We start from the raw sequence: 23,728 nt of genomic DNA, 5'->3' as shown, positions 1-23,728 counted from the left end.
GTCAAGTCTTGCAGTTTTTTAAAACAAAGCAAACAAATACATTCATTTAGTTATCACTGTGGGGAGGCATGGGTGTGGCACTAGATGATGTCAACTGTAGGAACTGATTCTGTCCTTCTAACATGTGGTACCCAAGGATTGAACTCAAGTTGTCCAACTCTCTGAACCATCTCCTAGCCCCTCTAGGAGGGGTTTAGAGAGGTGGGAAAAAACAAATCAGGAAGCTTCTGTTGAAGGTACAAACAAAGTGATCATAAAATATTAGCATCCTGCCAGGTGTGGTGGCTCACATCTGTAATCCCAGAACCTGGATGAGGAGGACGGATCCTCCTCGTAAATTCAAGATCACCCTAGGGTGCACAGTCAGTTCCAGGGAAGCCTGGGCTACATGATAACCTCAGCATTCTGGAGACAGAAGCAGGCAGAGATCTCTGGTTAGTCTGGGGCCATCCTGGCCAGCCAGAGCTACATAGTGAGACTTTGTCTCAAAAAAGAAAAAGAAAAAGAAGATTAACATCTTCTAAGTCAGAGAACAAATGATACTAAATATTTTAAATACATTTACTTACCTGTTTCGGCTTCACTTCTAAGACTTGAGCTTTTAACCAGGTTTCAACTTCTTCAATTTTCTTTTTATGCACAGCAAGTTCATGCTAAGATAAAAATATAAGGTTAAAAATGTTTCAAAACATTTTTAGTCTGTCAGCAGCTTTTAATATGAATGTGAACGAAATGGGTTGAAGAGAAAGCTCAACAGCTGAAAGCACTTGCTGCTCTTCCAGAGGACCTAGCTGATTCCTGCAACTACATGGTGATTCACTGCCATCTTAACTCTAGTTCCAGGGGATGCAATGCTCTCCACTTCTGTGGGTACCAGCACACAGTGATGTACATACACACACACAAAACACTCACACATTAAAAGAAAAATTAAAAACATTTGAAAAACAGTAATGTGCTATTATCATAGAGTCTTTTGATTATACTTAAATTTTTACTTACTAAGCTTTTATACTTGATTATATTTTATGCTTATTAATTTGTTTGGGGGTGCCAACAACTTGTAGAAGTCTGTTCTCACCTTCCACCATGCGCTTGCCTGGACCTTTCCCAGCCACCTCATCAGCTCAATTCTCTCATACTATTCATTTTATATGAATGGGTGTTCTGCCCACATTTGTATGTCAACGCAGCAGTATGCCTGGCCCACTCAGAGGACATCAGATCCTTTTGAACTGTAGTTACAGATAGTTGTGATCTATCCTGTGGGTGCTTAGAATGGCACTTGGGTCCTCTGGAAAAGCAGCCAGTGTTCTTAACTGCTGAGGCATCTCCCAAGCCCCTTAACTTTAATACTATTATGGAAAAACCCTATTCTCGTGCTGACACACTGCATGGCAAATTTTTTGTACTTCTGTTTATCATGAAACTTCTAAAAAAAAATCTAGCAATATATTTTGGAAAAGAAACAGAAAATGGTATTACATTTGTAAATTCTAGCATAGAGTTAAAGACAGAGAAAAGACAGTACAACTACAGAATAACCTGGTAGTATCACAGTCTTTAAACATTAAAAAAACAAAACAGTGTTCTTCTTCTCTACCACACTTTCCTTATGTATTTATTTTGTGACTCGGTCTCTCTAATCCTAGCTTTCCTGGAACTTGCATGTAGATAATGCTGGCTTACTCACTAGGCTAACCAGGCCCCTGAGTATGGGATTAAATGTGTGGACCACCACACCAAGCTAAAAGGACTCTTAAAAATAAAAATCTGAAAATGTCTTCTTATGCACACTCATCCATCCAAAGAACTGCAGACATGTTTGTACGATATTCAGTGCATACCTGAGTTTCGGGTTTATATTTATCCACCCATGGTTCATTGTCAGACAGATGTTCTTTTGAAGTTTCTAGACCATAAGTCTGTTCTAAAGACAGTCTTCCTCTTTTTCTAGTTGACAATCTGTTACTTTCTATTGTGGAGGGCAAATATTTTCTTCTGTGATTGGAGTTATTCAGATTTGGAGATGAAGCGGTGATGGTGGTGATGGCAGCATTCGCTGAAAAATCATCAAACGCCGGAGCCACCCAGTCTGTCACCTGAGAGGAAATGAAGCTACCGTTACTACAGCTTCTACACCGATTCTCTCTGAACTACATAGAACACTTAACGTTCTGCAAATTATCTATCCACCTAGCTGTAATTTTTGAAACAGGATCATTCTCAAGCTCATCTGGAAGGCACTATGTAGCCAAGGATAGCCTTAAATAGCAATTGCTCCTGTCTCAGCCTCCCAAGTACTAGAACTACAGGCATGATGTAGCCATACTCAACACGTTGATTTTTGCTTTCTTTTCTGAGAGAGTTTTGCTGTGTAATTTGTGCTGGCCTAAAACTGGAGAACCTTCTGTCACTACCTCTCAAGTGCAGGCAACAAATTAGTTCTTCAGATAAAATTGTTTCTCTGAATTACTAGTTAATTTTCTATTTTAGAATAAAAGTTAAGCCGGGCGTGATAGCATACACCTGTAATCCCAGCACTTGGGAGGCAGAGGCAGGCGGATTTCTGAGTTCGAGGCCAGCCTGGTCTACAGAGTGAGTTTCAGGACAGCCAGGGCTACACAGAGAAACCCTGTCTTGAAAAACAAAAAAGCAAAACAAAAAAAGAATAAGAGTTAAATTTTGCATAATTGCATATTTAGTCATGGTAATGATTGATGCCATAAAGCAAGAACAGAAACTTAATTCTTTTAATTAACCAGCCTTTCCTGGTTAAAATAGAGGACTTTATTCTTTTTTGAAACAGTGTGTCACATCTTCTGAGTCAGTCTTGCTTACGCCTCCTGTTTTCAAGGCTCAAATGCTAGAATTCGGGCATGTTTCAACACACCCAACTAAAGATAGTTTTTTTTTTTTTTTTTTTGAAACAGGGTCTCACTGTGTAGTCTCCAAAGAGTTTTTTACATTAATTAGTTTGCTGATTTTGTGTGTGCACATGCATTAACACGACACCTGTAGAGAGAAGGCAAACTGGGAACTGCTTCCCTGCCAGCATGTGTTCGTGAGACTGAACTGAGGCTGTGGGCTTGGCAGCACACACTTTGCCCACTGAGCCATGTCACCAGCACTAATTTTTAAATTATTTGCTCTATTGTTGTGTGTGTCACACTGTACGTGTGGAGGTCAGGAAACCATCTCTGGAAGTCAGCTCTCTTCCTCTATCATGTCAGCCTGGAGAGCAAGCTTGCTGACTAGGGCCTTTAGCAACTAAGCTATCTTTCTGTCCAGAACATTGTTTTAAATCTCTTGGTATAACTAGAACATAAATACTGGGCTGGAGATGACCCAGCAGTTAACAGCACTTGCTGCTCTTTCAGGGGACCCCACTTTGACTACTAGCACCCACATGTCAGCTCACAATCCTCTACCTACAAATTCAATTCTAGGGGATCCACTACCCTCTTCTTGCCTTTGTGGGCAGTGGGCACACATGTGGTCCACATATAGACATGCAGCCAAAACAGCTATACACATAAAATAATCGAATTAAAAACGTAAATATTAAAAAGCAGAAAGAGCAAGATACGGCCAAGCAGTACAGCACTTACCTATTACTGCCCAAGGGCCTGGTTCACTCCTCCAGCATGGAAAAAACAGATTCACAAACTGAGCTAGGGAGATAGTAGCACTTGCATGATGACTTAAATTTGACCTTTAAGTACCCACGGAAAAATGCATGTGTGGCATGTATACATATACATGTGATACCATAAGGGGAAGCAGAAATAGAAAGATTCCTGCAGCTTGATACCTGGTCAGTCTAGTCCAGGATAAAGTCCTCGTTCAGTGAGAAACCAGAAGATGCTCAGTAGTGACCTCTGGCCTGCACACTCGCATCATGTATCTATGTAGGTTTACTTTTTAAATTTTTTAAAAAAGGTTTTATTTATTTAATGTACATGAGTACACTCTAGCTGCCTTCAGACACACCAGAAGAGGGCATCGGATCCCATTACAGATGGTTGTGAGCTACCATGTGGATGCTGGGAATTGAACTCAGGACCTCAGGAAAAAGAGTCAGTGCTTGTAACCGCTGGGCCATCTCTCCAGCCCCCAACCTGTTTACTTTTTTGAGACGCAGTTTCTGTGTGTAGCCCTGGCTGTCCTCTGAACTCACTCTACTCAGGCTAGCCTCAAACTCAGCAATCCCGCCTCTGCCTCTGATTAAGGCATGTGCCATCATACCCACCATATTTATCTTAAGACTTTATAAAAATAAATGTGAAGAATCCTAGGACCAGTGAGATGGCTCAGCAGTTAAGAGCACTGACTGCTCTTCTGAAAATCCTGAGTTCAATTCCCAGCAACCACATGATGGCTCATAACCATCTGTAATGAGAACTGATGCCCTCTGCTGGTGTGTCTGAAGACAGCTACAGTGTACTTACATTTAACAATAAATCTTTAAAAAGAAGAAGAAGAATAATCCTGATGCTGCACCTGGTGGTTATGACTGCATTGTATTCTTCTCAGTGTATGAAGCAGCCAGCACTTTAATAAGTGAGACAGGCTTTCTGGCGAAGGCGATATCTTTCTCATGGAACTGTCTAGGGAAAGAATATTGGAACCACCAGAACAGGAAAGTCCAGGTGTTCTAGTCCACAGAAACTGCTAACCTCACCAATCTCCCCCTATTATTTCCTTTTCCTTAAAAACTTTGGTAAAAGCCGGGTGGTGAAGGTACACGCCTTTAATCCCAGTATCTGAAAGGGAGAGGCAGGGGGAAATCTGAGCTCAAGGCCAACCTGGTCTACAAAGCAAGTTCTAGAAGAGCTAGAGCTACAGAAAAAACCCTGCCTCAAAAAACCAAAAGAATAAATAAAAATTAAAACCTTCATAAAAGCATGGCACCATAAAAGAATGGTGAATTGAGCAATTCTAACCTAAAATAACAGTACTAAAAAGGTTTTAAGATAATGAAAATTTCTAAATGTCTGGGCATGGCAGCACCAACTTCAAAGTCCAGCATTTGAGAGGACAGTAGCAGGTTTGAGAGTAGCCTGGCCTACAGGAGAAACTGCCTCAAAAACTTAAAATCAAACAAACAAAAGTTTAAAAATGGATTTTTTGATGTGCATTGTGCTTTGCCTGCAATGTATGTCTGTGCGAGGGTGTCAGACCCACTGGAACTGGACTTACAGACAGTTGTGAGCTGCCATGTGGTTACTGAGAATTGAACTCCAGTCCTCTGGAAGAGCTCTTAACTGCTGAGCCATCTCCTCAGCACCCCAAAAGTGAATTTTAATACTCTATTTATAAATCTAGAAAAATCTAACATATCACCTAGTTTTGAAACTTTCTGCCTAACTAACGACAAAAAAGCAAGAATACACTTTCTTCAAGGATCCTCTACTCAGGTCAGCAACATGGTTTAGCAAGAGGATGCTTGCCTGGCATCGATAGGCCCTGGCTTCAGTCTTGCCAACTGAGAGGGAGAGGGGGAGGGGGGGAGGGTAAGAGGGAGATCAGCAGAGGAGACTTAGCTACAGTTATGAACTCCCTGTTAGATGATGGTCCTCTCAGAGACAGACTCCAAAACTGGAAGTGAAAATAAGGCTTATGGGAACAAATGTGGGCTGATTACTCTTATCAATGCTAATTTACATTTCACCCTTTTGTCAGAGGATCAGAAATAATATCAGAAGTAGAAAAAAGATGTCAAGAAAAAATGCTATCATAGCCACCTAACTCATTTTTTCTTTGTCAAAGGATTGGCAATGACACTATAATTATTTTCTTTCTTCTGTATTTAAAAGTGCATGAAAATAGTTTTGTACTAAACCTTCTGAAGACAATATTGATTTTTATGCTATTTAGTTTGTAGTTTTAGTTCTTCCATCTACCATGAGAAAGAAAAACAGCAAAGTTATATAATTTTGAAATCAGAAAAAAATTAAGAGTCCCTCTTAGGGAAACAGCTCCCAGTTCTCTTGCACAAATCTGGACGCCCCTCACAATTCCTAGATTGCTGAAAAATGACACACTGAATGTCAGGGTCAGATAGAGCCTGTGGTTAAGCTAACCAACAGCCACATACATATCTTTTCAAGAGTGTTTATGTAACTGGGATTTTCAAAGCTGGGCAGAGTGGTTCGAGCTCTTAATCCCAACACTCAGGAAGCAGAGATCAGCCTGATCTAAAGGGCAAGTTCCATGAGATCCAGGTCTACACAAAGAAACTCTGCTTTAAAATATATAAACAAAAAAAAAAAAAAAGCCAGGCAGTGGTGGTGCACGCCTTTAGTCCCAGCACTTGGGAGGCAGAGGCAGGTGGATTTCTGAGGTTGAGGCCATCCTAGTCTACAGAGTGAGTTTCAGGACAGCCAGGGCTATACAGAGAAACCGTGTCTTGAATAAACCAAATAATAGTAGTAGCAGTGGTAGTAGTAATAATAATAATAATGATAATAATAGCAATAATAATAAATTAATTTCAAATAAGAAAGAAAAGAACAAAAAGAGGCTTTTCATAATTATGGTTATAGTTGTTTTGCAGCTTACCAGACTGCAAATCACTAATTACAATACACATTGACCATCACAACTTTGACAGGCATAAGGCATGAGAATGAACAAACTTTTCTCATTCTCTTTAGGCAAGTACCACATGACCGTTTTATGTCTACCATACCTTTGTGGAAGATACCTTTGGTCTAAGGAAAGTTTCTGACATTATAAACTTCAACAGTTCCCATCAGTAGCATACAATTTAAGAGTATGTTGAAGTATAATTCACCTGGGGGAAAAAAGAAAAACTTAGGAAAAATCAAATTAGGAAAAACTGTAAATACAGAATTAATAGTAATCAATATCAAAATACATAATCAATCATGAAATAGGGGCTCAAATAAAGATGTTAAAATCCTAAGGTAAATTTTAAATGATCACAATGTTATCAGATAATCTATTTGTGGTGAGGTGGTATAACATAAATAAAAAAGCTTTCATATAAACTCAATGAATGAAAACAGAAAAACCACATATTTGTGCACTTACCTTTTGATATAAAGAAAAACTAATCCCATATGAGCATTTTTATACTGAAATTCTTATTTCATATCATGTTGCAAGATACAGTAGATTTACAATTTAAGAAAAAAACACAATTAAGTCAGAGTCATCAGTCATTTTGGATAAACCTATACATCGGAAGGTGCCCTGGTCTATTTTAGAGTTATAGGTATACATAAGCCCACACGCTAAAAACTTTCCCACCTAATAATCACATCTTCTCTCCCTATATAATTTAGGATTAAGGTCTGACATTCCAAAAGGACATAAGATCGTCTGCTTAAGAAATTATTCTTATCGAAATAAAAGATGCTCAATGATCAGGGCTCTTTGAAAACAAGAATGACAATCACCTCCTTCGATAAACAAACAACTGTCTCTGAAGATACAGGCTCACGGAATACGCTGGAGATAACGAGAACTTCAAGACTACCCCTAGCCGATCCACCTCCACCTCACACACTGCACAGGGGACAGGGACACAAAGCTTACACATCAGCCCTAGGTGTTTCTGCAATCAACAGTGAGCGGAGGAGTGACACCTCGCACCATGGCTCCAGGCCAGGACTGCCCACCTACGCCCTACACCAGTCCATATTGGAGGGCGGGTCGGAAGGAACACAGCCCAGGTAGGCGTGAAGACATAGCTGTCCTCACGCCTCCAGGGCATTAATAAATAAAGCGGAAGCGGCGGCGTCCTTACTTTCTGGGAGCTGAGGCCCCTCGCGGGCGGAAATAAGTGAAGAAGCCCAGGCTGCACAGTGGAAAGGTAACCGCCCAGCCCTCCCAGCTCAGCCGCAGGCTTCCAGGAGGGCCCGCCTCCTGGGGTCCTTCCTGACTGACGGCGCTTCCGCGACGCAGCCAGAGGGGAGGGGCCGGCAAGCGAGCGAGTGACGTAGGCGTCCAGCGGACTGCCTGACCCGAAACTCAGGCCGGACTTGGGGCCGGGCCTCCCGCCATTCGATGGAAGCGTAAGACCCGAGGCCAGGGGAGTCCCTGGTGCGTGCCAAGAGGAGCCTAAGTGCGTGTGAGCGCGGCGGAGGGCCTCGAGGGAACCTCGCCGCGGGCCGGCGCGCGCGACCGCCCGCCCTTTCCGGCTCCTCCCCGGAGAGCTCGTCCGTCGGGCGGGCGCGTGAGCCGAGGCGCTGGCTGCGTGTGAAGGAGGACTATGAAGCTTCCGAACATCCTGCTCACCGGTTAGGGCGCGCGGCGGGGCCGGGTCTGGCCGGGCCGGGCCGGGGTTTGCCGAGGGCGGTGAGGTCCCGGGGCTCCTCAGGTCGCGCGGCGTGCCGTGTTGCCGTCGCGTCAGGACCCGGCGCTCGCGACCGTTGGGCTGGGGGGCGGGGGAGCGGGGGAGGCGGCGGGTCGGTTAGCCAGACGCGCTGCGGCGACGGGGAGGAGGAGAGCGGCGGCGAAGGAGCGCGGCGCCCGGGTCCTGCTCCGCTGCCCCGCCGGACACCTAGTCTTTGTCAATCCGGTATCTCCGCCTGGAGAACGGGCTGCGGGTCCTTTGTCGCGGTCGGGCTTGGGGGTTTTAAAATCGAGGTGCCAGGGGCCAGTTCTTAGCCGTTAGGAGATGTGGTAATGGTGGGTGCCCCAGTCCGCGGGCCTTCCTGGTCCTCACCTTATTTATTTAATTTTTTAGTATCCCTTTGCTTCTGAGAAACACTCCCCGGAAGGTTTCGGTAGATGATTTGGGGATGCCTGTGAAGAGACAGCCGTGACTGATTGTTGCTTAGCTCAGTCCGCGCCACGGGCTTTGTTGTTGTTTCAGTGTTAAGGTGTCTGAGCGTTCGTGGATGTTGGTGGTGATCCGGAGCTGATCGTGGGTGGGACGTTTCGGAGCTTGACTAAGACACGTCAAGTTGTAGCATTTGGTAGCATCATAGGCCAGTTGTACAAAAAAATGCAGTGGATATAGATGCTATCCCTTGATTGAAAAAAATTAAGCTGCCGTGTGTTTTGTCAGGTAATGAATCCTAAGGTTGTCTGTCCCAGCTCTACCGACTTTAGCTTTTAAGATTCCTTAGGAGGAACATTTTACAATATTTGATTTGCGTGGTCACACTGTGTCTTGGGGGTTTAAGATTCTGAAGCCAATAGGCTACAGAGGAAGACGACCCTGGTGATGTAGATCAGTTGATAGAGTAAGTTACTATAACTAGTAGGCACGAAGCCCTGGATGGGATCCCAGAACGACGTAGACTAGATGAGGTGGCATATGTCTGTTATCCTAATATAAGGATGCCCTGCGGGGGGGGGGGGGGTGGATGGATGGGGGGTGGGAAGGAACAAGAGCATCATCATAAGAAATCTGAATGAGTCAAGGGTTGAGACTGGTGTATTATTACAGTGAAGATAATTTTTCTGAATATAAAGACATGATTTTTCAGGATTTCTTATAATGTTCAAATTGACCTAAGTAATTTTAAATTTGAGCATTATGTATTTGATTGTCTTATAAGGGTATTAGCTGTAAAAGGAGAAAAACAAAGAACAATATATAGTGTCCTGCAAAAAGGTATCCATGCTGTGTGTGGATATATACAATGTGTACGTATACACATATTTAAATGCATACCAAGTATCCTTTAGATACACACAAACACATAGGAAGTTAAGAAACTTGTTTACAGTAGTTCTCTCTGGAGAAGTTATTAGTGTCGGGGTAAATAGTAGTAATGTTACTTCTCATACTACTTAACATTTTTTCCATTGAATATTTTTTAAGCTTTTATTAACGTAATAAATGACAATAGTTTATTTGAGGTGCCTAATTTTATGCTGGGAATTTTATGTTGTTGGCAGGCAGAATTGGCATCAAAATTGCTGCAGTCTTATCCCTGGAGTTTAGTTTATAGACACTGATAACTAGTAATCTCTGGAGAATTTTTTGATTGGTTTGGTTTTGAGACAGGGTCTTATGTGCCCCTGGCTGTCCTGAAACCATGGAACCTGGTCTGATCTTGAATCACAAAGATTCTCACCTGCCTCTGCCCCAAGTGCTGGGATTAATGGCGTACATCACCATACCAGGTTTCTGGGGAATTATTAGTTCATGGTATATATTCATATATGGCTGCTAATTAAAAAATTGTTTATGTCAATTAAGAACCTTAAGGGCAGAATATGTCTGACATCTAATAAGTAGTATTTGAACAATATTTTTCTGTGGCTTCTTTTGCAGGTACACCAGGCGTTGGAAAAACCACACTAGGCAAAGAACTTGCATCAAGATCGGGGCTGAAGTACGTTAATGTTGGAGATCTAGCTCAAGAAGGTAAGAGTTGCTTTGATGTTGCATTTTTGTTTTTAAGTCAAGTTAGTAGAGTGTTAGTACCGCTAAGTGTGCTAGAGGGTTCAGCAAGCTAAAAGGTCCTGGTAATAAGTGACTTATATTCTGCTAGGGACTGAGGAAAAGTATCACAGGTATAGTAGATAGTGGTATTACATAGTTATTTTGGACATTTTCCCTTCCCTAACCCAAAATAACTAGAATTGTTGGGAACAGTAATAATTAGGAGAGTTTCTGTTAGGAGACTGGATAGATAAGATCTGAATATAAAAAAGATGGAAACTGTTGTGGGTTCAGCAGACACAAAAGTTTGGATGATTTTAAATGTATGTACGAGACATTATATTGATCTCTCAGGAAGGACAGATTACTGTGAACTCAAACCATTAGGATGTAACTATATTATTTTTTAAAAATCACCTTGACAGTTGCATGCCCAGACTTGCTGCATATAGTCTAAAGTGGTAGTTTTACTTATTTTACCCTGTTTTCCCCTAATCTTTTATTATTTAACTTATTTGTGTCATCCTTTTTATAGTCCACATTCAAAGAGGAAATTCCGTATTTAAGCAAAGGGAAGTTTAAATTTGCTTAATTAGAGAAAGGTTGATGTTTTGTATTTTAAATTCCTAACAGTTGCTACTAAAGTAACTATTTCGGTTTGATCTAATTTCCATATTTTTTTTAAATGACCTAAAGTCTGATCACCGGATATCATGGAGTCTGGCAAGATGGCGTCTCCCAAGAGCATGCCGAAAGATGCACAGATGATGGCACAAATCCTGAAGGATATGGGGATTACAGAATATGAGCCAAGAGTTATAAATCAGATGCTGGAGTTTGCCTTCCGATATGTGACCACAATTCTAGATGATGCTAAGATCTATTCGAGCCATGCTAAGAAAGCTACTGTGGATGCAGATGATGTCCGATTGGCAATCCAGTGCCGTGCTGACCAGTCTTTCACTTCTCCTCCCCCGAGAGATTTTTTATTAGATATTGCAAGACAAAGAAACCAAACCCCTTTGCCATTGATCAAGCCATATTCAGGTCCTAGATTACCACCTGATAGATATTGCTTAACTGCTCCAAACTATAGGCTTAAGTCTTTACAAAAAAAGGCACCTACTCCTGCAGGGAGAATAACAGTCCCAAGGTTAAGTGTTGGTTCAGTTTCTAGTAGACCAAGTACTCCCACACTTGGCACACCAACCCCACAAACCATGTCAGTTTCAACTAAAGTGGGCACTCCGATGTCCCTCACAGGGCAGAGGTTTACAGTACAGATGCCTGCTTCTCAGTCCCCTGCTGTAAAAGCTTCCATTCCTGCAACGTCAGCAGTTCAGAATGTTCTTATTAATCCATCGTTAATTGGGTCCAAAAACATTCTTATTACTACTAATATGGTATCACAAAATACAACCGAGTCAGCCAATGCACTGAAAAGAAAACGTGAAGATGATGATGATGATGATGACGATGATGATGATGACTATGATAATTTGTAATCTGGCCTTGACGCATGTAACCTGTATTCTTGGTCTTGGATCCATTGTACTGAAATCTAAAAGGCATGTTAGATGTTTTGAAGCTGTACTTTAGAAAGTAGTATTTAATAAGTATACTTACTATGCTTTTTGATTTAAATGTTCAGTTTTACTAGAACTAGTAATGGTTTTTCATCAACCTTTATGCATAAAAAATAAAATTGTCCTTACCAATTTGATGGCAGTTATGTTTTCAAAAACAATTTCCCCCTCAGCTTGTAATTTACAACCTTTGTCATTGCATCTGTTGTGCTTTTTACCACTAATGTCTTCAGATGTTTATTGATTTTGGGGGCAGGGTCTTTCTCTGTAGCACTGGATATCCTGGAACTAACTGTTGGCCCGGCTGGCCTTGAACTCACAGATCCTCCTGCCTGTGTTTCCTGTGAAGGTGTTCACCACCACACCCAGCCAGATATTTTAGTCACTCTTAGGTATTTTCTCTGATTTATATAATCATGACACATTATTTGAAGAGACTACTTGGTCAAGATTTCTTCATATAAAGTATATCATTTATACGCTTAGATTTAACTTCCTCGGTGGTCTAGTTCTCGGTTCCTTTTTTGAATGGAACCTTTTTGGTCATATTTGGTTATACTTGGGCATTTTTTCCAATTTTTCATGTATATAGGTGTTTTTCCTGTAAGTGCACTGCACTATGCTGTGTGCCTGGTGCCGGAGGAGGCCAGGTGAGGCTTTCAGATCCCTTGGAACTGGATCACAAATGGTTTAAGACAATTGAACCCAGGTCCTCTGGAAGAATAGCTAGTACTAATAGCCACTGATTGATCTCTAGACCCGTCTCACTTTTTAAAGTTTAAATGGTTTTCCTAACTCTGGCTCAAATGGTTCTAACTGAGCATCTCAGTAGTGTGGGTGTATAAGAATGCTTATCCAGCTGGGCAGTAGTGGTTCAGGCCTTTAATCCCAGCACTTAGGAGGCAGAGGCAGGTGGATTTCAGAAGAGGCATAGTGAGTTCCAGGACAGCCAGGGTTACACAGAGAAACCCTGTCTCAAAAAAAAAAAAAAAGAAAGAAAGAAAGAAAAGAAGAATGCTTATCCTGTGTGTCCTGTCTTGGATCACTCCGCTCGGTGGTCTTTCTCATATACAATTGTTTCAGTGTTACTAACATCCTCAATTTCCTACCCTTAGTTTAGTAGCCTTTTGCACAATGACTCCAGGGAACACATAGGTCTGGGAAGAATAATACAGGGGTATTGAGTTCATTTCACATAGAACCATACATACATGCCAATACCACGGAGTACTTGCACAGTAATGAGATCCTTATTTCTCTATTAACTTGGGGGTTGGCAAGCTTCTACTGTGTACTTACCTTAGCTAAGGAATAACCCTGCGAACCCCCAAGTATTTACTGAAACTCAGGTGACTCCTCTGGGTCTGTAGCAGCAGTCTTTGTGACCCTTTCCCTCCTGCTCATAACCCCATTTACTCCAGACTGATCTTCCACCTGATGACTCATGTTCATAATTTTGGAAGCTTAATTTCTTTTCTCTCTTTCTTTCTTTCTCTCTTTCTTTCCTTCCTTCCTTCCCTCCTTCCTTCCTTTCTTTCGAGACAGGGTTTCTCTGTGTAGCCCTGGCTGTCCTAGACTCACTCTGTAGACCAGGCTGGCCTCAAACTCAGAAATCCACCTGCCTCTGCCTCCCAAGTGCTCGGATTAAAGGCGTGCGCAACCACTGCCCAGTGGAAGCTTAATTTCTAGATACTTGTTATACATGTCTAAACTTTGTAAACACATCTCCAAATTACTGCACTTAAAAAGCATGTCGTGAAATGGTTCTTGAGTCTACTTCCCACAGATATACATGTACTCTCTGTGCAGTTATACTTGGTCTCTAACTTGATAGTTTCTCTGAAAAAAAAAATCTATGCAGTACTCCTTTCTTACCTCCTTGGTGTGGGGACTCCACCTAGAATTATCTTTAATACTAATTTTGTATGTCTGTATTGGTTTGAGCCCTGTGGCAATTGTGGAGGTCAGTGGACAACTCACAGGAGCCAGCTCTCACCTTGTGGGCCCTGGGCATCAAACTCAAATGGTAAGATAGCAAATACCTTTACTCGCTGAGCCATTGCTAAGTGTACGCCCGGCATCTGGTTATTTGGTGCTGGGGCTCAGACTCAGCTTGGTACACGCTATCTAAGTATCTGCCACCTGAGATGCCAGCCTAGGGTGTGGGAACCTCTCAGTCTGCAGTGTCTCGCCTTCCTTTGGATGCTGTTCATTGATGTTAGAAGAGGATGAGAAAGGAGAGAGCGGCAAGGCTGGACGGGAACGTTGGTGGGAGGAGCCTTTTAGGAAGGAGAGTCTATGCAGTTCTAGCTTGCTTTAGAACCAGGCCTGTCTGGAAACTTGTGACCCTTTTGCTCGGTCTCTTAAGTTCTGGGCTTACAGGCATGTGCCTGCCACCCAGCTCGGCTTTGGGGCTTCGATCTCCTACAAACTGGTCTCCAGCTCTATTTGTAGCTCCTCTTTCCCTTTCTTCCCCATTCAGTGAACCCACAGCGGGCTTCTCTCACACCGGGGATTTTGTGCCTCTTACAGCTTCCTCAAATCATAAAACTTCGCATAGGAAATTGATTTAATGTTTTGAGCTTTCAGTCATTTGATCAAATGAAACTTTTTGATCTTTGCTGCATTAAGATCATGTGTATGAATAACTATAGAATATAGACAGCTTCCTCTTAATGATCTGAAGTGCATACATTCTTTTGAAATTTGAAGTAAACTTTAAAATCTGTCTCTACTCTCACAACTCTGAGTGTAGTCTGTAGTCACTGATTACCAAGAATTCTGAAGTCACCTTGATAAAGGATTCCCTTTTTTTTTTTCCCTCTTTCAAGACAGGGTTTCTCTGTGTAGCCCTGGCTGTCCTGGAACTCACTTTGTAGACCAGGCTGGCCTCGAACTCAGAAATCCTCCTGCCTCTGCCTCCCAGAGTGCTGGGAGAACAGGCGAGCGCCACCACCGCCCAGTTCCCTTTTTTTAAAAAAAATTTATGTAAGATATGTAAGTACATTGTAGCTACCTTTAAAACACAGCAGAAGAGGGCATCAGGTCTCATTATGGACAGTTGTGAGCCACCGTGTGGTTGCTGGGATTTGAACTCAGAACCTTCGGAAGAACAGTCAGTGCTCTTAACCACTGAGCCATCTCTCCAGCCCCGTGATAAAGGATTCCGAAAACTTCAGATTTGGCTCCTCCAATTCACGGTCTGCCCAAAAATCAAAATGAGAAGCAAATCACCTTATTTCGTGTTTAATATACTTTAATGACTTTCCATAATCTAAATTCTTATGCAGTCTTGATAGTCTTTTTGATCTGACTTCAGCTTACGTAAGCTCTTAAAACCATTTTCTACTTGTTCTCAACCTCCCACCCCCAGCCCCATTCCCTGTCTCCGATTATCTTGTTTACTTTGGTTAAGACAGTCTCTGTAGCCGGGCAGTGATGGCGCACACCTGTAATCCCAGCACTTGGAAGGCAGAGGTAGGCGGATTTCTGAGTTCGAGGCCAGCCTGGTCTACAGAGTAAGTTCCAGGACAGCCAGGGCTACACAGAGAAACCCTGCCTTGAAAAACCAAAAAAAAAAAGAAAAGAAAAAAAGATAGTCTCTGCAGTTCTCTCTGCCTCTTCTCCAGCTAACTACTTGTGATCTAGAAGCAGCTTCCTCTAGGAGATAGCTCTGTAGGTAAGAACTTTTATTCTACAACTACTAGGTAAAAGCAGGGTATTGCTGCATGTACTGGTCACTCACTGTCAGTTGGAGACAAGGAGATCCTGAGAGCTTGCTGGCCAGCCAACCTGTTCCTTCATTTGGTAAGAAGCCCTGACTTGAAGTACGACTAAGAGCAGTAGAGAACGGTAGCCAATGTCCTGATCGCTGCACAGATACTCCTACCCACACGTGTTCCACAAACACAACACTACTTCTTTTAAGCCTCCCCTAACATCTTGAGGTTATGCCAGGTGCCCACCCATTTTCTCCCCTAGCAACACGCCAATTTTCAGACTTACCTACCAAGTCCTCTCCGGTTTACTATATATTCGAGGGAAGAACTTTATATATTCTGTTCGCTAGTATGTTCTTATTATCTCTTCAGTAGCTAGTACATGTTTTTCAGGGTTTTTGAAATGAGTATTTGAAAGTTTATATTACACCGTTTCATTCAAATGTGTTGGCATGGTTGAAAATAACCTTCATGAGCCAGATGGTAGTGGTGCACACTTTTAATCCCAGCGCTTCGGAAGCAGGGGCTGGTGGATCTGAGTTCAAGACCTTCCTTGTCTACAAAGTGAGTTTCAGAACAGGCAGGGCTACTCAGAGAAACCCTGTCTTGGAAGAGAAGAACAAAACAAAACAAAAAATTCTCTGTCATATATATTTTACATATATATATATATATATATATATATATATATATATATATATACACACACACACATATATATACATATATACACACACACACACACATATATTTTGGAGACAAAACAGATGTCTCAGAAGGTAAAATCACACAAGTGTGAAGACTTACATGTCTTTTGATCTATACATATTCTTCTACACATACTATATACAGCCAATACTAAAAAATAAAATAGGAGCTGGAGAGATGGCTCAGCGGTTAAGAGCACTGACTGCTCCCCTGGAGGTCCTTAGTTCAATTCCCAGCACCCACATGGTGGCTCACAACCATCTGTAATGAGATCTGACTCCCTCTTCTGGTGTGTCTGAAAGCAATGACAGTGTTCATATACAGTAACTAAATCTTTAAAAAGTAGAGCCATCATTTCTACATCAAGGAGGCTGGAGAGATGGTCAGCAGTTAAGAGCACTGCCTGGTCTTCTAAGGACCCAGGTTTGGTCCTCAGCACTCACAGCTCATAACTATTTGTAACTCCAGTTCCAGAAGATTCATCGTCCCGTCCCCTTCTGGCTTCTGGACACCAGGAATCCATGTGGTTCACAGGTATATGGAGGCAAACATAAATACACATTAAATAAACCATCAAAGGAAAAAAATATGTAAAACAAACATTGCAATAGATTCTAATTCTAAAGGTTATTTTTACTACATATATCTAATTTTTAGACAGCATTTAATTTTTTTAAATAAAAAATGCTTATGTGTATGGGTGTTTTGTATGCCAGGATTGAAGGTGTTTTATGTCATACTTGGCTGTTTTAAAATAGTTTGAAGGGGGCCTGGAGAGATGACTTAGTCATTGAGAGCACTGGCTACTCACTCTTCCAGAGGTCTTCAGTCGGTCACTGTTCAGCCACCGCATGGTAGTGCACAACCATCTGTGAGTTCTGATGCCCTCTTGTGGCTTGCAGGTGTACATGTAGATAGAGCACTCCTAGATGAAGTAAATCTTAAGAAATGGTAATACAGATTAGTCTCTATATTTTTATGTGTATGTCTGTATGTATTTGGGAGTACCCACAGAGACCAGAGGTATAGTATATGCCCCTGGATTTGGGAGTTACAGACAGTTGGAAGCTGCCCACGTGAGTGCTGGAAACAATTCTGGTCTGCAGGAGCCGTGCATGCTCTTTACCAGTATGCCTTCTCGTCAGCCCCATAGACTCACCACGTTCCATACAGTGACACTGCGAGTCTGTGAAACTTTTAGGAGTCATGGCCTGGCTGGCCAAGGTGCCGGGAGCTCTCCTGGCCGGTTAGTGCCTCCCCTCTACACCCTGCTGGCCACCGTGTGAAGCAGTGGCAGCTGCAGGCTCTGCTCCCCAGACCGCCTCACCTTCCCTGCCTCCAGGAGGGCAGACCCTGAAAGCATGGGTCAGGTGTATTCAGTGTTTACCGCATCTGCCTGATGCCAGCAGACAGTTAAGAGTCGCCATGTGAGCTCTGGGAACTGAACCCGGGTCCTCTGAAAGAACAGCGGGTGCCTTTCACTGATGGACTAAAAGGCAGTTTAACCTGTGAGTGCAAGGCAAGTGCTCTACAGCTGAGTTATATCCCCAAGTCCAAGATCGTCTGTCTACCTTTTGAAAGGAATGACTTTTTTCCCCTTATGAAAGTGAGACCAGGAAGTAGGATTTACTTCCAGAAGCAAGAACCTGAGATTGGAATGAGTGAGAGAGAGAGTGTGTGTGTGTGTGTGTGTTAAAGATTTATTTTATGTGTATCAGTGCTCTATCTGCATGTACACCTGTGTGCCAGAAGAGGACATCCGATCCCATTACACAGATGGTTGTGAGCCACCATGTGGTTGCTAGGAATTGAACTCAGGACCTCTGGAAGAGCAGTCAGTGCTCTTAACCACTGAGTCATCCCTCCAGCCCCCAAGTTTATATTCTTGACCTCTTTAGTTTGGAGCCCAATCCTGGTTTTTTGTTTAGTTTTTGTGGCTTTGTGTTGTTTGCTGTTTCTTTGAGATAGGGTTTCTCTGTGTAGCCCTGGCTGTCCTGGAACTCACAGAGATCTGCCTGCCTCTGCCTTCAGCATGCTGACATTGAATTCTGATCGGCATGTGTATGAGAGTGTTTATATTTGTCTGTCCACGTGTTCTCTTTTCCTACCAATCAATAACAACATAAAAAAAATGTTAGAGCTGGGCGGTGGTGGCGCATGCCTTTAATCCCAGCACTTGGGAGGCAGAGACAGGCGGATTTCTGAGTTCGAGGCCAACAGACAGGTGAGTTCCAGGACAGCCAGGGCTACACAGAGAAACCCTGTCTCGAAAAACCAAAATAAATAAATAAATAAATAAATAAATAAATAAAATTGTTAGTTTCTTCCACTAAATAGTCTCAGAAGCTCTGATATTGGCTATCTCCTCCGCTGTTCTATAAAGAATTTGATACTTAAAGGCTGGAGAACTGACTCTAAGAATGCATACTGCTCTTCCAGAGAGAGAAAGTTCAGTTCCTGGCACCCATAGATGGCTCACAACTGTGTGACTCCAGTTCCAGGGAGACCTAATGGTCCTGTCCTCTGCAGGCACACACACTCATAGGCATGTAACTACACATGGACGGGTACATAACTGAAAGTCAATCTGTTAACTTAGTGGCAGGAGCTCAGGCCTTTAATCCCAGTATTCAAGACGATTGATCTCTTGAGTTCAGGGCCAGCCAGAGATATAGTGAGATCCTGTCTTAAAGGGGGATGGAGGTAAACCTTTTATTATTAAGAAATTATTTGGGCCAGACAGTGGTGGGCCATGCCTTTAATTCACCACTTGGTAGGTAGATAGGCAGAGGTAGGCATATCTCTGAGTTAGAGGCCAGCCTGGTCTACAGAGTGAGTTCTTTCTTGATCTGAAGAAATCATCGATGGGTTTCCTCAAATCTCTAATTAACTTAAGTCAGGGAAAGCTGCATAGGAACTCCTAACGAGCTTGTGTAACCCTCTTACAGGACAGTTATACGATGGTTATGACAAGGAGTACGGCTGTCCCATCCTGGATGAGGACAGGGTAAGTACCACATCTGTCGGGCACATAGGCGAATTCACTGCCGTCTTCCTAGGAGCATTCATCCTTTTTATTTGTGTGTGTGTTCGTCACAGGTCGTCGATGAGTTAGAGCATCAGATGCGAGAGGGCGGTGTGATTGTTGATTACCACGGCTGTGACTTCTTTCCTGAACGCTGGTTTCATATAGTGTTTGTGTTGAGAACAGATAATGGTATATTGTACAAACGACTTGAAACAAGGTAAGGGAAAGAAGAACCTCTGATTTTGTTCTTGAAGCAAATAAATTTTATTCAGGTTCATGGGGTTGGCTGATACTACCATGAGAAGACTCTCAGTTTGAAAAGTAGCTGCTTTATTTGCTCTCTGTAAACTATACCTGTGGATTTGATTATACTGAGCCAAAGACATTTGTAAAGCCCAGGTAAGTACTTCCTGAGGAACAGAATACCTCATCTGAGTTTCCCCTTACCCCCAACTGTGTAGCCTTGGCTTTCCTGTAACTCACTCTGTGAGCCAAGCTGACCTTGAACTCAGAGATCCACCTGCCTCTGCCTCCTGAGTGCTAGGAATAAAGGCGTGCGCCACCACTGTCCAGCTTCAACTGAAATTTTGATTTAGTAAAATATACCAGATAGAAACTCCCACATTATCATGTTTTATCCTCTATACAAGCCTTTCCTAGAAAAAGGACTAAATACTAATGTTCTGTTTATACACTATCCCTTCAAATTATCCCTATTCCAACAGTAGGGAAGCTTATGAAAGTTAACAAGATATGTGCTGGGTATGACACACACCTTTGATCCCAGCTCAGAATGGCTTCCAGGAACAAAATGGAATCAGGCTGGTTCTTGAAGTGTCATTATCAAACACTTCTATTCCTGTCAAAGACTCCAAATGGCTTTTCAACAATCAGATACCATGTAGTGGTCCTCTGGGCCTTAACTGGCTGTTAGTTGGTTTATATACTGCCTAAACAGTATGTAAGTTACTTTTATTACCTTTAGGATTGGTAAAATGCAGGTAACATTTTTGTGGTGAGTTATCCAATTGATGTACAGTATCCCACGCTGTCCTCCTGTGTGCTCTCTGTCTTTATCATTAATCCTTGCCACAGATCTTTTTATTTATCTCATAGCCAAGAATCTGGATTGAGGTAGGGACTTGATCACTGGCTAGTGGATCGGTAATTATTTGAGCAGCTAATAAATTAGCACTTGATCTAGATAAACCTAAATGTCAGTATCATGAGTCTCAGTTTAGTCAAAGAAGTCTCTCATAGATGCTAGTCTGTTTCCTCTGCGTGAAGAGAGTATGGGAGTATTTTTGTGTAAATTTTGGTATATTCAAAAAAGTGTCCAGTTCGAATATTTGAAAAAATAGTTCCCGAAGCTATAGGTAATGCTGTCGTGTTTGCTTAACCTCTCTTTGCCTTCCAGAGGTTATAATGAGAAGAAACTACAAGACAATATTCAGTGTGAGATTTTTCAAGTTCTTTATGAAGAAGCCATAGCCTCTTACAAAGAAGAAATTGTGCATCAGCTGCCCAGTAATGAACCGGAACAGCTAGAGGACAATGTCAACCAAATCTCAAAGTGGATTGAGCAGTGGGTTAAAGATCATAACCCTTAACTTAGAGGCTGGGTAGCCAGGCACCACTACCATACACACCTTTAGTCCCAGATCTTAGGAGGCAGCAGCTGGTCTACATAGAGTTCTAGGCCAGCCAGGGCTGCATTGTAAGACTGTTTCAAAGAAAAAGCCTGGCTGCAGTCACCCAGTCCACGTAGTAGGAATGCCCGAGGATGAGCAGAAGAAAGCTTGTGTTGCAGCTGTGGCTGCTGCCTGGATTTCTTTTTCTCCATGAGAAAGCTTAAACAATCTCAGATATGAATATAACTTATTAAAGATTGAAAATTGTCTTCAAATTGAATTGATGATAAACTGATCAATGGGTACTTAGCTCTTAAATTTAATCAGTAAAATGTAGGTGATCTCTTAAAATAAAAATGGAAAATTAAAGATACATCGTCAGCATTGCTTTTTTATTTTGAAAAAATTAGAGGCGGGGCTGCTGGGATGGCGGAGTAAGCACGAGTACCTGACCGAGGCTGAGACCGCAGCCTCAGGGTCCGGGACACACAGGCCACACGGTGGAGGAGAGAACCAGCTCCTACTGGTTTATCATCGTCTGACTTCCTCATGCGCACCGGGTGTGCACTCACTTGCATGTGCAAGATGGTACAGTGGATAAGGTGCACAAGCATAAAGAAAGTGTTGTCTGTAAACCCAGCAGGGGACAGGAACAGCCGCTGGGACAAGCTGGCTAACTAGGTGGCTGGAATGGGCTAGCTCAGGGTTCAGCCAGCGGTTGCTTGAGAAGTGTAGTCAAGGACAGCCGACACCACACACAGAAGAACATACACCAGTTGTGGGGAGCCAGGGAGGATGCCAGTGAGTGAAGTCTGAGTGGATGTGTACCAGACATGGGCGTGACCCCGTCATGGACCCCATGAGAGCTACAGGGTGCTGAGGTTTCTCCTTCACAGGGCCCAGTCCACCTGATGCCCCGCTTTCTGTCTGTCTTCATTCCCTTGCCACTCAGATCTATCCCTGGAGCTACGCTGGACACAACAAGTGATACTTGTTCTGTATACATAAATGTTATATTAGCCTTCTAGCCCACCTCATTCCCCAGGTCACCTCCCTCTAGGGAATAATTGTACTGGTTTCCTACATATTCTTACAGTGATCCGATGTCTATAAAACATATATATTCACTTAAAAAAAAATAGTAGGACTGAGAAAATAGCTATCAGTAAAGTGTCTGCAAGGACAAGAGTTCGATTCCCAGAATCTACCTTTTTAAAAGATAGGTTTGGTGTTAGGCACTTGCTTGTAACTTGAGTGCTGGAGACGGGTGGCTGTCTAGGGTTCTGGGGCTTGCCTACTTCATGAGTTCCAGGCTAAAGTCAAAAATAAGGGGGGGCTGGAGAGATGACTTAGTGGTTAAGAGTACTGACTGCTCTTCCAAAGGTCCTGAGTTCAAATCCCAGCAACCACATGGTGGCTTACAACCATCCTTAACAAGATCTGACACCCTCTTCTGGAGTGTCTGAAGACAGCTACAGTGTACTTACATATAATAAATAAATAAATCTTTAAAAAAAAAATAAGGTGTCTTATTTTTAAAATATTTTATCTCTTATTTTAAAATGTCTTATTATTTTAAAAACAACTGCCTTAAAATAATGTAAGGTGCCCGAGTAACAGTCTCCAAGGCTTTCACATGGACACACGTCTTCTGTATTTTAATTTATGTGAGGATTGTATCATCTCAGAAAATACAATTATTTTTTAGATAAATTTTTACCATCTTAACATTCAGATTTAATAGCCCAGCAGTGGTGGCACATGCCATTTATCCTAGCACTAGGGAGGCAGAGAAGATGGATCTCTGAATTTGAAGGCAGCCTGGTTTACAAAGCAAGTCCCAGGACAGCCAGGATACAGAAACCCTGTCACAGAAGAAGAAAAAAAAAAAATCTGATTTAAAATTTGGTGACTTAAATGTACAGACTGAGGATGTGACTAGTGATAGCAAATGTTTAGATGTACAAAGGTTGGCTTAGTCACTCACTGTTCTATTGCTATGAAGAGAAACCATGACCAAGGCAACTTATAAAAGAAAGCATCTGATTGGGAGGCTTGCTTAGAGTTTCAGACAGTGAGTCGGTGGCCATCATGGCCGTCATGGCGGGGAGCACAGCTCTGGAAGAGTAGCTAAGAGCTTACATCTGATCCACAAGCAGAGGAGAGATGCAGGTCCTGCTTTGGACTTCTGAAACCTCAAAGTCCACCTTCAGTGACACACCTCCTCCTCCAACAATGTCACATCTAATCCTCCCCAAACCTAGTAGTTCCACTAACAAGGGACTAAGCTTCAAAAATATGAGCGTATAGGAGCCATTCTCATCCAAATCATCACAAGGCCACTGTGTCGATCACCAGCACCCCACAAAGACACACTTCACATTTGTTAAAAGAGTTGCGTGTGCAGCATTTTTGTAGAACAGACGGGTGTAAGTGCAGGCGCGCATGTGTCAAAGGAGGCTAGTGGTTCTTCTTTCTCCCCCTCCCCTACCTTCCAAGACTCCCGACTTCTTAGTTCGGGTTAACCAATTTTCTGGTGGACATACGTTTTCAGATTTTTTTTTTTTTATTTTTTTGGATTTTTAGAGACAGGGTTTCTCTGTATAGCCCTGGCTGTCCTGGAACTCACTTTGTAGACCAGGCTAATCTCGAACTCAGAAATCCGCCTGCCTCTGCCTCCCAGA

At 42.6% G+C, this 23,728-nt stretch overlaps 3 protein-coding genes across 7 annotated transcripts in view; 2 read left to right on the top strand and 1 right to left on the bottom strand.

Moving 5' to 3' along the window:
* Rad17 (RAD17 checkpoint clamp loader component) overlaps positions 1–8,382 on the bottom strand; it is a 33,152-nt gene extending 24,770 nt beyond the window's left edge. The window contains exons 1-4 of one of the 5 annotated variants that reach the window (XM_052159699.1): positions 8,269–8,382; positions 6,695–6,799; positions 1,848–2,102; positions 570–653 (exon numbers count right to left, since the gene is read on the bottom strand). In XM_052159699.1, the coding sequence (XP_052015659.1) occupies positions 570–653; positions 1,848–2,102; positions 6,695–6,736 (381 nt within the window). In that variant the 5' untranslated portion in view covers positions 6,737–6,799; positions 8,269–8,382. The other 4 variants (XM_052159698.1, XM_052159701.1, XM_052159700.1 and 1 more) reach the window with 4 other exon arrangements.
* Ak6 (adenylate kinase 6) lies at positions 8,011–21,417 on the top strand. Its single transcript, XM_052159709.1, has 5 exons — positions 8,011–8,270; positions 10,262–10,354; positions 19,334–19,392; positions 19,485–19,630; positions 20,831–21,417. The coding sequence occupies exons 1-5, from the start codon at positions 8,243–8,245 to the stop codon at positions 21,021–21,023; spliced, it is 519 nt and encodes a 172-aa protein (XP_052015669.1). The 5' UTR covers positions 8,011–8,242; the 3' UTR covers positions 21,024–21,417.
* Taf9 (TATA-box binding protein associated factor 9) lies at positions 10,262–12,090 on the top strand. Its single transcript, XM_052159708.1, has 2 exons — positions 10,262–10,354; positions 11,069–12,090. Exon 2 carries the CDS (start codon positions 11,086–11,088, stop codon positions 11,875–11,877), a length of 792 nt encoding a protein of 263 aa, XP_052015668.1. The 5' UTR covers positions 10,262–10,354; positions 11,069–11,085; the 3' UTR covers positions 11,878–12,090.
* Positions 21,418–23,728: the final 2,311 nt, after the last annotated feature.

This window comes from Apodemus sylvaticus, chromosome 16, assembly GCF_947179515.1.
Source record: "Apodemus sylvaticus chromosome 16, mApoSyl1.1, whole genome shotgun sequence".
NCBI lineage: Eukaryota > Metazoa > Chordata > Mammalia > Rodentia > Muridae > Apodemus > Apodemus sylvaticus.
Note: the sequence above shows the minus strand (reverse complement) of the source record. Positions and strands in the feature narration are given on the sequence as shown.

What these genes read in the sequence shown, in the direction of transcription:
- Ak6 (XM_052159709.1), top strand. Translation starts at nt 8,243, where the DNA reads ATGAAGCTTCCGAACATCCTGCTCACCG. An exon ending in TCCGAACATCCTGCTCACCG is followed by an intron (nt 8,271 to 10,261) that starts GTTAGGGCGCGC and finishes CTTCTTTTGCAG; the next exon opens with GTACACCAGGCGTTGGAAAA. An exon ending in TGGAGATCTAGCTCAAGAAG is followed by an intron (nt 10,355 to 19,333) that starts GTAAGAGTTGCT and finishes ACCCTCTTACAG; the next exon opens with GACAGTTATACGATGGTTAT.
- Taf9 (XM_052159708.1), top strand. Translation starts at nt 11,086, where the DNA reads ATGGAGTCTGGCAAGATGGCGTCTCCCAAGAGCATGCCGAAAGATGCA.